Source organism: Ovis aries, chromosome 10 (genome assembly GCF_016772045.2).
Source record: "Ovis aries strain OAR_USU_Benz2616 breed Rambouillet chromosome 10, ARS-UI_Ramb_v3.0, whole genome shotgun sequence".
NCBI classification, from domain to species: domain Eukaryota; kingdom Metazoa; phylum Chordata; class Mammalia; order Artiodactyla; family Bovidae; genus Ovis; species Ovis aries.
Genome location: NC_056063.1, coordinates 19,371,116 through 19,384,089, shown reverse-complemented (window position 1 = coordinate 19,384,089; position 12,974 = coordinate 19,371,116). Strand labels below are relative to the sequence as shown.

The 12,974-nt window shown below is 39.8% G+C and overlaps 1 protein-coding gene across 26 annotated transcripts in view; it reads right to left on the bottom strand.

Annotated features, from left to right (window-relative positions):
• SETDB2 (SET domain bifurcated histone lysine methyltransferase 2) overlaps nt 1-12,974 on the bottom strand; it is an 84,307-nt gene that overhangs the window by 47,784 nt on the left and 23,549 nt on the right. For 24 of the 26 annotated variants that reach the window (XR_009595187.1, XM_042254714.2, XM_042254718.2 and 21 more), the window contains 6 exons: nt 12,133-12,249; nt 8,939-9,108; nt 7,087-7,306; nt 6,462-6,561; nt 5,015-5,108; nt 2,547-2,872 (listed from right to left, as the gene is read on the bottom strand). Coding sequence is in view for 25 of the 26 variants with exons in the window: in XM_042254714.2 (XP_042110648.1) it covers nt 2,547-2,872; nt 5,015-5,108; nt 6,462-6,561; nt 7,087-7,306; nt 8,939-9,108; nt 12,133-12,249 (1,027 nt within the window). In the remaining variant the exon portion in view is untranslated. The remainder of the gene's footprint in view (nt 1-2,546; nt 2,873-5,014; nt 5,109-6,461; nt 6,562-7,086; nt 7,307-8,938; nt 9,109-12,132; nt 12,250-12,974) is intronic. The other 2 variants (XM_060394357.1, XM_060394356.1) reach the window with 1 other exon arrangement.

Below are 12,974 nucleotides of genomic sequence, written 5' to 3'. Positions count from 1 at the left end.
AAAGACAGAAAGGCCTTGTTTTTCTCTTCCTATAAACAACGGGAGATCCAGCTAGTGAGACCAACCATATCATTCCAGTGCAGCCACTATTCAACGTAACTGACTGGAAAGAAAGCCGCAACAGTCCTTTGCTAAGGATCATTCTTTACTGATCTCCTGGCTCTCCTGGCATGTTTAGTAGCTTCCAGCAGTTTGGCAATAGTGTAGAAGTAGTGAAAGTACAGGAGACCCAGGTTCCATCCCTGGGTCAGAAGATCCCATGGAGAAGGGAATGGCAACCCACTTCAGTATTCAGAGAGGCGTCTCTTGTTAACCAAGTATCCTTCTAACTAGGAGAGCGAAAAAGAAAAAGGCCAAACAGATTTCTCTAGCAAAGAAAAAAAGTTCTTTGGTTTCAAAGATTTTCTGACTTGAGAGTACTTTTTCTTCTGATGGCACATGAATTACATTTAAAATTATCACTAAACAGCAATTTCAAACCATTCAAATGTCATATTTTAAAGAGGTGTTGAGGGAATTCCCTGGTGGTTCAGCTCTTAGGACTCTACTTTCACTGCAGAGGGTACAGGTTTGATCCCTGGTCAGTGAACTAAGGTCCTTTGAGCCAAGTAGTACAGCCACAAATAAATAAATAAATAGGTCTTGAGTTTAGCAAAGGAAATACATAAAAGAATCTTGGGCTATGCATGCTTCCCATTATTTTAAGGGAAAAGTCAAAGCTGCCCATCCCACTAACTGAACCCCAGAGAGAGGAAGAAGCGCTCTGATGCAGAGCAAAGAGAAAAATTAAGGCCACATCCAGAAATCAGTGAACCTGAATGGACTTTTCCAAAGGATGTGTGGAGGTTATCATAAAGTTCCTGTCCTGCTTCCACGACTCCTCGTCACTCTCCTGGGTAGGGTAAGTCAGAACAAAGTGGAGCCCAGAGAGGAGGAGGAATGCAGGTGGTTTCTGCATGGTCTGGCTGGCCAAAGACAGGGCAGTCTATACAGACACTGGGACTAGTGGAGAAGGTATTTCTCTTTTTTCCCCTGGAAAATTTCTGGGACTATATACATTCTTTGAAAAGCATGTATGATGGTAGGAGGCAGGAGAGACGAGACTGGCAGTCTGATGGGAAAAGCTAACTCCAATTCCACCCTACACAGTAGTTATGGCCAACAATGCAAAGTATCCCTCTCATCATGAAGATGCCAGGAGTCTTAAGTGTCAATGAACCTTGTGAAGTGAAAGTCGCTCAGTCATGTATGACTCTTTGCAATCCCATGGACTATACAGTTCGTGGACTTCTCCAGGCCAGAATACTAGAGTGGGTAGCCTTTCCCTTCTCCAGGGGATCTTTCCAACCCAGGTCTCCCGCATTGCAGGCAGATTCTTTATCAGCCGAGCAACAGGGAAGCCCAAGAATGCTGAAGTGGGTAGCCTATCCCTTCTCCAGCGGATCTTCTAGACCCAGGAATAGAACTGGGGTTTCCTGCACTGCAAGTGGATTCTTTTCCAACTGAGCTAACAGGGAAGCCCAATGAACCTTAAATCAGAGAAATCATAAATATTCCTCTATATAAATGAAAATAAGTCTCATTACATATATCCCAAACATACACAGAAACAGCAAGTGACTATGGCTTAGGAATAAGAAAAGAGTTAGATAGTAAAATGCAATATTCTGATAAATGTACTGGTTTTCTGTACTAAGCCACTGCTGCCACTGCTGCTGCTAAGTCGCTTCAGTCGTGTCCGACTCTGTGCGACCCCACAGACGGCAGCCCACCAGGCTCCCCCATCCCTGGGATTCTCCAGGCAAGAACACTGGAGTGGGATGCCATTTCCTTCTCCAATGCATGAAAGTGAAAAGTGAAAGTGAAGTCGCTCAGTCGTGTCTGATTCTTAGCGACCCCATGGACTGTAGCCTACCAGGCTCCTCCGTCCATGGGATTTTCCAGGCAAGAGGACTGGAGTGGGTTGCCATTGCCTTCTCTAGTACTAAGCCACTAAATCACTCAAAACTTAGTGAGAGTAGTAAAACATAAGTGCTCCCAACTAAATTTTTTTAATAGAGGTATTTCTGAATAAGACATTGTATTATATGAGACACAAAAGAAAAACTTATTCTATGTGTCCCGTTGTTTTTTTGAAGGAATGCATCTTAAAAGCCTTTCAATAAATATATACGATTTTCTTATAATTCCTTATAGTTCCTTTAAGCAAATGTTTACTGTGTGCTAGATAGTTTAAGCACTTTATATATAATACATTTATATATAAATGGCCCAACAGCAATAACTACCGCTATGGGTTTTGTATATGTGTTTTTGCTAGATGATCATTCACAACATTCTGGACAGTTATTTACTCCATATTATTGAAGTGGGAAATACAGCATGGAGAGGTCAAGTAAGATGTCCAAGCCCATGTAAGTAGAGGCCTGGCATTCTAATCCAGGTAGTGTGGCTCTGGAATTTGTCAGTCATATTTTCCTCATGATTTTGTGAAGCAGCCTAGGGGAGAAATGTTTAGATATAGGAATCTCAGCCCATATACTCACATTAAGGAAGCGGCCCACATTTCCTTCTTTTGTGGCATCCAATAAAAACACATTGCCTTTATTGCACTTCTCTAGAGAATCAGATGAAGCATCCTTGATTTCATTTGGTAACTCTTTACCAAAAAAGACCTGCTGGTTTTGACATGCTGGAGATTTTTCCTCTTGGGGCTTTTGTATTTGAACCTCATTCTTGTTATCCAGTGTGACTGCTTGGTGACATGTGTCCCCTGGTGGAGTGTCTTCTCTACACTTGGTTATATCTATCACATCAGATTCAATCACAGGCTTGTCTTCACAATCTTCAACTTGGTTTGAGCTTGAGTCCTCTAATAAACATTTCGGAAGGAATTGTCAGGGAATATAAATGGCTGAGCAATACTGCTGAGAGTAACAATACTAATTAAGTGCAAGTTGTGTTAATTATTGCTAATCCGTACAATGTATTAAGGTACACAGTACTTCAATTTTACAAATGAAAACTCTGAGCTTCTGAAGGCTTAAGGGATTCACTCAACTAACTAGCAATAATAATGAGAAGTGGGGTAAGAAACCCAGAAATATCTGATTCTGAAGTCTACCTTCTTTCTACTACCGAACAACGGCTTTTTATGAATCTGTATACATGTTGCTTCCTGTTACTATAGTTAAGCTCTACTCCTTACAAATTGACTTCTCTTCAACTTTGTACTCTGCATTTAAATATATTCTAAGCAGCTGGAACAGAAAGGGTTTAGGGAGCATTTTAGGCCTTTATGATACCAATGAAAGGCTGGGGAGACCCTGATTAAGTTACCCGCTCTAAGGCCCAGTAGCAGTAACTACCGCTATGGGTTTTGTATACGTGTTTTTGCTAGATGATCATTCAGTAATCACACTTCTACAAACAACAATACTTTGACGAACTGCTTATTTTTCTTATCCAATAATGCAAGTAATTTTCCAAAATATTCAAAAGTATGGATGCATGTCAAATGGAATAAGTAAAATTATTTATTGTTAAAAAGTCACTTGTGCCTCCTAATTCAGTGGCAGAAAGAAATTACACTTTTCTAAAATTAATGTTGTTGATGTAATCATCACTGTTTCTGGCTGCTTTTTCCTATCATAGGTTACTTGCAGTAATATTAATAGTATATAACTAATTTTGTAGTGCCTGCTATATGTACTGTAGTGGTCAATGAAAACAACAAAAGAACCAAGAGCAACAGGACTCAGATGACTTTCATGCATTAAACGGTGATATATTAGAATGTTGTCCCCAAACACACATCTTTGACATAAGAACTATTTTGAGCTAAGGGCAATTTGAGCTAAGCAGTAATACAGGAAAAGCTCCAAGTCCTCTATTTGAGCTAAGCAGTAATACAGGAAAAGCTCCAAGTCCTCTCCCCTCTCTGCCTAAAAATAGGATATAAATTTACAAAGGTGTCCTTCTATTAATACTAGGAAGGTGGGGAGTTGGGGGTGTATATGTCTAGGAACCCCAAAGGGAGAAGAGGCCACGGTCAGTCAGTTCTTCATAAAGGGTCATGTCTCAGCAACATCTCTCCCTGAGGGATATACTGAAATGCAAATAAACTAAAGCCCAGTTTTGTCAGGTTTTAATATTAAAGTGGGCTTTCCTTATGGCTCAGCTGGTAAAGAATCTGCCTGCAGTTGCGGGAGACCTGAGTTTGATCCCTGGGTTGGGAAGATCCCTGGAGAAGGGAAAGGCTACCCACTCCAGTATTCTGGCCTGGAGAATTCCATGGACTGTATAGTCTATACCATGGCAAGACTGGTAACACTGAAAGATGAGCACTCAGGGTAGCAATATTTTCACTTTCTGCTAAGCATCCTCTGGGGCAGCACTGGCTGGAATACTGCAGGAGAATGTCATGTCTTTATTTTTAAAGGAGCCTAAACAAAGAGGAAATGGCTGCACCGGGCAGGGCTTCCAAAGCTGGAAATGGACTGTGAGTTGTCCATGCTATTCTCCTGCCCAGCATCAGGTCACGGTTGGCATCTAGACCAGGGGTCAGCCAACTTCTTCTGTAAGGGGCCAAACAGTAAACACTGTGGGCTACACCATCTCTGTTTTGAGTATTCAGCTCTACTATAGTGTGCAAGTAGAGACAATATGTAAATCAAAGAGTGTGGCTATCTTCCGATACAATTTATTTAGCAACACTGAAATTATAATATCCTGTAAGTTTCGAGTGTCACAAAGCATTATTTATCTTCTCATCTCTTCTCAGTTATTTTAAAAGGTAAAAATTATCTTAGCTTACAGGCCATACATAAACCGGTGGTGGGCTGGTTGTGGCCCACAGATCACGGTTTGTCGACCTCTGATCTAGACATACAGGAAGCCTTGTGCTGAATGCAGCATTTTTGTAATGGTGTCTGAAAAAATTAGCTACGAGTATTGAGCATGAGAGACAAAAAGGCAGAAGAGGCAGGCAACCACAGAATGAAACAAAGCCTACTTCTCATTTCCTTGGCTTTAGAGTTCAGATGTTCTTGAGCTGGAGTAAGTTCCCCATTATCTTCTGAGGTGACAGCCTCTGAGGAAGTAAATCCCTTAAAAGAAAACAAGGAAGATGTCTTCACTTTCTAGGTTAGGAAAAAGAATTTAAGTTAGCAGTAAGGCCTCTTTCATCAAGTTATCAATCTCCATAGGCTGCAGCAATTAGATTTGTTTTCAAAGACTCAAAGCTGATAGGCTGAGGAATCTCTGACACGTCAGAGCCCTTTCAGCTGTGTTCTACTCCCAAGCACTTTCGTGAGCCACAGCTATGAAAATTATAAGGACTGTCAAGACATTCTTGAGGCATTATAAATTCAAAATGAAATACACATGTATCTGTCGGTATTCCTCAATTCTGATACCAGATGATAAATTTAGCTTCCACTATAAGATGTGCAAAGATTAAAAACACTCTTTGGCTAGTTACTTGAAAGAAAAGGTTAAAGGAGCTGCCTATCTCCATGAGTTGAGGACACTGCAGTCACTTTATATGGTAATGATAACTTTCAAAAAGAGGTATTAGGTTTAGCACAATGCTTGGCACGCAGCACATTTGACCACTATTCTTCTTATCCATGTACTTCAACGGTCAACATGTGTTGAGCACTGAGCTGGGTGTCAAGCATTGTGCTACACTAAGTTTCTGACGTTATCTCATTTAACCCTCTTAATTCTGAGATAGATACTATTATTATAATTTTTCAAAAAAAGAAATGCAGACAGATGTTAACCAGCTAGTTAAGGTGCAGTGTTGGAGGGCAAACTAGGTCTATGTGATCTCCTGGCCCAATCTTCGCATAATGATGTGGTATTAAGGAGTTATCTTCTGTATGCTACTAGGCAGAGGGCAAGTATTTGTGTACCACCTACGTTAGTATTTTTCACTATGAAACTACCATTTTGTCTGCCTGTTCTGTTTCTTGCATCATTCTCTTAAGTTACAGTCTCTGACTAGTTATTCTTCTCAGGACAGACTGAAAAGTGTATCTTCAGAGGCTATCATGTAAAGCGCTGCTTTCTGGATGATCCTCTCATTAGACTGCTTCTGTTCTTTCTCCTACATCTCACAACCGTACCTCCTCAACCTAAATTACTCCATCCTTCTTTCTTATGTAATACTATCACTTCAGCTTCTTCCATGAATTCTTATACTGTATAGCTCTCAGTCTCAGTAGAATACACAGTCAGATCATGATCAACATTCTCCTTCTATATCTAAGTTGGGAACATGCCAACCATTACTTAGGATACAAAGTTATTAAAAAACATAGTCCTAACACTTTTAACAGCACCACATTACAAAATAATAAAAGAAATCCTACACATTATTAAGTAACACAAACAATTTGAATTAAATAGTAGTTAATGTTCTCAGAAAGGCACCATCTATGTTTTGCACTTTTTACCATATTTTTCCCATTGTGTTGAATAATGACCGTCTTGGTTTTAGGACTCCTAATGACTGAATGATATCGAATTCTTGCAATACTGTTATACTTCATTCCTCTGAAAAGGAAAACAAAGTTATTCTGTAAATAACTAAAAACGCTCTTTACTGTGCCCTGAAATATAGACAGCATCACTGTTATGTAAATATTCATTAGAAATTAATCTAAGCTATAACACTTATGCCTACTCCTCACTAGAATAATCATATTTTAAGGTCAATCATTCTGGAAATATATTTAAAAAATGAAGAAAATCTAAGAAAACCTTTGCAAATAAAATGGTGATAGAAAATAAAAAGAACTGCCAAAGTCATGACATCCATAAACAATCTGATGAAAGTCAAAGTTTTTAAAGATGAAGTTCCACAGATGGAAACTGAGGAAATTCAGTATGTTGGTTAGATTTTAAAATTTAAGTGCCCTAGATTTCTCAATGTGAAACATACAACTGGGAAGCAAATTGATATATAAGAGATCCAGAAGTTGGAGTGGAAAGTAAAAAATAAGAAAAAGAAAGAACTACTCTTAATTGGTACGAAACAGTATAGATCAATCTTGACTGGGTTCCTATGATCTCACTCACATAATAGGCTCTTTGGTATTATTATGGAACTTAGGTGGATACTCCTGAGTCTCCATACTTCTCGGACGTGCTTCCAGTTCTATTGGGATAACTTCAACCTCACAATCTGCAACTTCTATTTTCCTCTTTTTGGAAAACATATTTTTCATAATATTCTCTTCTTTTCCATTTTCATCAATAGCATCAGGTTTCTCAGTGTCAGATCTGCTTAGTAATCTTCCTAAAAGAAAAAGTAAAAGAGCTAAATATGACAAAAAGTAATAAGTTACTAGGCAACAAAAGGGCATCTCTTCTGCTCTATTACAACGGTGTATGGTGTACCTCATTTCTAGAATGAAGATAAACATTAATTCATCCTAGAAAACTACTGTGAGAAATAATAAAAATAAAAGACCAAGAAGAGATTTCGCATCTTCCAGTACATGAAAAAACATAGGAATAAGTATTTGTCTGAAGTGGGATAATACAGAACACAGGAGATTCAGCTACAATAATATAAAACAAAAATACAGATCAGAAAGCACTCTAGAAAATTAGAGAGGTGAACTCTAGTCTTACAATTATAGCTTTTGTGTCTAGTTATGAATGATCATTTAAAAACTTTATTTATAAAGTGATGTCTTTAAATCTGTGTTGATATGTGCCTATTCTCATCTTAAGCCTTAATGTAATCAAAATGTTAGTCTGAAGTTTATGCATTTTCTTTCAAGGAACTTCAAATTACAGTTAACAAGTCAAAATTAACAGCTAGATTAGAGAGATACCCTTAGGTGCATTTCCTAGCAATGCAGATAAAGTCAATAAATGACACTTCCTGGACACCATCTGGCATTTTATGGTAAGCTAACTTTTATCAAAGAGTTATTTTGAGAAATATGAGACAAATGTCCAGGCAAGTTGTGCAGCATTTGTGTCTGTAAGTGGGATGTGGCAGGGATCCAGCTGTGACTGTTCTGAACCCTGAGGATTCTTGCCCTCACTAAAGGGAACCTGAATTCCAGATAAGGAGGACTGCTCTGGTCCCTGCTGCCTGGCACATTTCCTTCAGACTGCCTTGAGAGCCACATTTCACCAACCTTTCTCACTTCGTGGTACACACAGAAAGTGAGGACTTTTGCCTGACACTCTGGGGTAAAAGGAAGAGACTACTAGAGATGGACCTGTCTGGCCTGTGGGCTATGGCCTGAATGAATCAGTAATTTGCACAACCGTAACACACAGTGGGGAGGCTTTGCTCAGAACATGGGCAACTCTCTATAGAATCCCTGAAATGGAGAGAACTGCCTTGACTGACTTGGAGAAGGCAATGGCAACCCACTCCAATACTCTTGCTTGGAAAATCCCAGGGACAGAGGATCCTGGTGGGCTGCCGTCTATGGGATCGCACAAAGTAGGACACGACTGAAGCGACTTGGTGGCAGCGGCAGCCTTGACTGAATCATTACCTAAAGGTATTCATTATAACATTAACTTGCTAAATTCTAATAGCTCAAGATGTTGACGAAGACAGTCTCTGACCAATAATCTTTACTTTAGTAAATCAGTCACTTTTCTATTTGAAAGTTTTCTTACTTTACCCCGAAGCATCTGCAGCCACAGAGACTAAAAAACACATCTCATGCAGTAACCCAAGTTTTATCCTTCAGCCTTTCTTTTCTGGAACACCTGGTACCTCCTAATGCACGTCATGCCTTCAGGGCTCAATTTCCCAGTCACTTGCCTTCCTCTGACAGTCCTCCTATACCGTCGCTCTTGTCCTTGCTATAAGATCTCGGTGGCCCTGACTAGTCAATGGAGATTCAGAAATGTAGATCTTACCACAGCGTAACGCGAAAGTAAGCCTTTGCTTTACCTGAATAAATGCAAACAAACGTCCCTCTGTCAATGTCATCTAGACAGCGCACTCCCCATCCCTTCTTCTCAGTTTTGAACACTTGTAGCCTCACTTGAGGTCCGTGCTGGACAACTCGGTTTTGACACATTCGTCGATCACACTTGCATAACAGGCTGCATTCATAAATGCTTGTCAATAAAACATACAAGAGAAAATCAATTAGACAAATTAAAAGCAAAAGCACTTTCTATTGCTACCTTGCTAATAATCACTGAGGGAGAGAGACCAAGTGTGAAGGCTCCCAGGGCTAGACTGCCTAGTTCCCATCACAGCTCCAGCACTCACTAGCTGCATGCCCATGGATTTAATCTCTTTGTGCTTCAATTTTCCATTTTTAAAAATGGGGATTATATGGTACTACCATATAACATGGATTATATGGCATAGGGTGGTTTTGTGAAGATTAAATGAATTGGGTAAGTCAGACAAAGAAAGACAAGTATCACATGATAATCTTTATATGTGGAATTTAAGAAAATGGTAAAAATGAACTTATTCACAAAGTAGAAATAGAGTCAGAGATGTAGAAAACAAACTTAAGGTTACCAAAGGGGAAAGTTGCAGGGCGGGGAGGGGGGATAAATCGGAGATCAGGGGTGACATATACACACTACTATATATGAAACAGACAGCTAATAAGGACTTCCTGCATAGCACGGGCACTCTGCTCAGTACTCTACAATGACCTATGTGGGAATGGAATCTAAAAGCAAGTGGAGAGATGTATAACTGAATCACAGCGCTGTACAGCCGCAACTAACACAACATGGAAATCAACTATATTTCAATAAAATTCAACTTTAAAAAAAGATTAAATAAGTCTATTTGCAAGGTGCTTGAGACAATGTGTGGCACACAATAAGGGTTAGCCCTTTTAAAATGTCGCCCAATGTCTAAGAAGGGAAAGTCTAGGAAGAATACTTTTCTGTTTGTCTTTTAGCAGTAACAACCTTGAAAAGAAAATTCCCAATTCTCAGACGACCTCTGCACAGTATATGTCTTAATGGGGAAACGTCTACCCAAAGTAAGCTAACCCAATAGGGCTAAGAGTCAGAGGCAAAGCAGATGAGTGTCAAGTACAGTCTGCATGTTACATGTGTGTACTCTGACTTCCATTTCCAAAAATGATATACAGGCTTTTAAAAAAAATTCTGTAATTTAGATTTTTGGTATAAGAAACTAATTCCAGCTGAACTATTTAAAATCCTAAAAGATGATGCTGTTAAAGTGCTGCACTCAATATGTCAGCAAATTTGGAAACTTGCCAGTGCCACAGGACTAGAAAAGGTCCGCTTTCATTCCAATCCCAAGGAAGGCCAATGCCAAAGAATGTTAAAACTACTGTACAAATGTGCTCGTTTCACATGTTAGTAAGGTAATGCTCAAAATCCTTCAAGTCAGGCTTCAGCAGTACAGGAACCAAGAACTTTCAGATGTACAAGCTGGATTTAGAAAAGGCAGAGGAACCAGAGATCAAATTGCCAACATCTGTTGTTGGAAAGCAAGAGAATTCCAGAAAAACATCTACTTCTGCTTCATTGACTGTACCAAAGCCTTTGACTGTGGGGATCACAACAAACTGTGGAAAATTATTAAAGAGATGCAAATACCAGACCACCTTACCTGTCTCCTGAGAAATCTATATGCAGATCAAGAAGCAACAGTTACAACCAGATATGGAACAATGGACTGGTTTCAAATTGGGAAAGGAGTACGTCAAGGCTGTTTATTTTCACCCTGCTTATTTAACTTATATGCAAAGTATATCATGAGAAGTATCAGGCTGGATGAGTCACCAGCAGGAATTAAGAATGCCAGGAGAAATACCAACAACCTCACATATGCAGATGATACAACTTTAAAAGCAGAAAGCAAAGAGGAATTAAAGAGCCTCCTGATGAGGGTGAAAGAGGAGAGTGAAAAAGCTGTCTTGAAACTCAAAACTCAACAAAGATCAAGGCATCTGGCCCCATCATTTCATGACAAATGCATGGGGAAAAAGTGGAACACTGACAGACTTTATTTTCTTGGGCTCCAAAACCACCGCTGATGGTAACTGCAATCATGAAATTAAAAGATACTTTCGCCTTCAAAGGAAAGCTGTGAAAAACCTAGACAGTGTATCAGAAAGCAGAGACATCACTCTGCCAACAAAGTCTGTATAGTCGAAGCTATGGTTTTTCCAGTAGTCAGGAATGGACGTGAGAGGTGGACCGTAAAGAAGGCTGAGGGCTGAAGAATTGCTTGAAGAATTGATGCCTTTGAATTGTGGTGTTGGAGAAGACTTGAGAGTCCTTTGGACTGCAAGAAGATCAAACCAGTCAAATCCTAAAGGAAATCAACCCTCAATATTCAATGGAAAGACTGATGCTGAAGCTGAGGCTCCAGTACTTTGGCCACCTAATGCGAAGAGCCAACTCAATGGAAAAGACCCTGATGCTGAGAAAGACTGAAAGCAAAAGATGAAGGGGGCAGCAGAGGTTGAGATGGTTAGATGGCATCACCGACTCAATGGATATGAATTTGAGCAAACTCAGGGAGACAGTGAAGGACAGGGGAGCCTAGTGTGCTGCAGTCCATGGATTTGCAGAGTCAGAAACAACTTAGCAACTGAACAGAAACAACAAATAAGAAATTCAGCATTCAGTTCGGTTCAGTCGCTCAGTCATGTCTGACTCTTTGCGACCCCATGAACCGCAGCATGCCAGGCTTCCTTGTCCATCCCCAACTGCCGGAGTCTACCCAAACCCATGTCCATTGAGTCGGTGATGCCATCCAACTGTCTTATCCTCTGTCATCCCCTTCTCCTCCTGCCCTCAATCTTTCCCAGCATCAGGGTCTTTTCCAATGAGTCAGCTCTTCGCATCAGGTGGCCAAAGGCTTGGAGTTTCAGCTTCAACATCAGTCCTTCCAATGAACACCCAGGACTGATCTCCTTTGGGATGGGCTGGTTGGATCTCCTTGCAGTCCAAGGGACTCTCAAGAGTCTTCTCCAACGCCACAGTTCAAAAGCATCAATTCTTTGGTGCTCAGCTTTCTTTATAGTCCAACTCTCACATTAAGAACATTTAGAAGACTAAATAGGCCACAGTGATAAAGCACCCTCCTTCAAAGGTATAAACACCCTGCAACAAATCCACAGTGTATCTTACCCAGTAGGTATCTGTCTCTCTAGTCTTTTATATTTATATCCAGTGGTTATTTTATTACTTGACAAGGGGCAAGTCCTGGCATTCCTTGCTGTCAGTTGAAGACATGCGCATTTTGTTCTAAGAGGAAGACAATGGATGGAGAAGTCAGAATAAAAAAGCATCAAGTTATGAGGCTCTCCTGACAAAAGTATTAAGAATATAATTGTATTTAAAACAGTTATTTGGCTCATGGATTGTCAAGACGTCTTCCCTAAATAAAACAGACCTCTTTGAAAGACAACATTTACCAAAAGTTTATAAATAATTATAAACTGCCCTGTATCTCGACTTGCTCATTAAATAGTTAACTATATGAGTTTTAACATTTCAAAATGAATTCCTTTCATTTCCTATTCAGCAGAAGCTTCACTGTAAGAATTCTCCCAGGTTTGCTCTCCTACAATGGATAAACTTAAACGTGTCAAGCTCAAAAGAACTCACATAGTTTTGTGTATGTTTTATATTATCTCTCTCTCCAATGACATAAAAATAGATTGAGGAGACTGATGCCACGTATCTGGCTGTTTTTCGTAGCGCTGCTAAGCAGTAAACATGAACACCTAAAAACAAATTTCCTCTCTAACTACTGAGATGACTACCTAACATGACAGGGACTTAACACTCGATAGGAGTAAGGAACCTGGGTATCTCAGTTATAAACCAGATGTGTGACTACTGGTTAAAAATCTCTGAATCTCATCTCCTGTGTTAAATGGCAAGTGACTTTAAGATTGTTTCCTCTATGATTCACTTCAGTATTTTTCTGTATATATACAATACGTGTCAGAGTGGTAACTACCGTT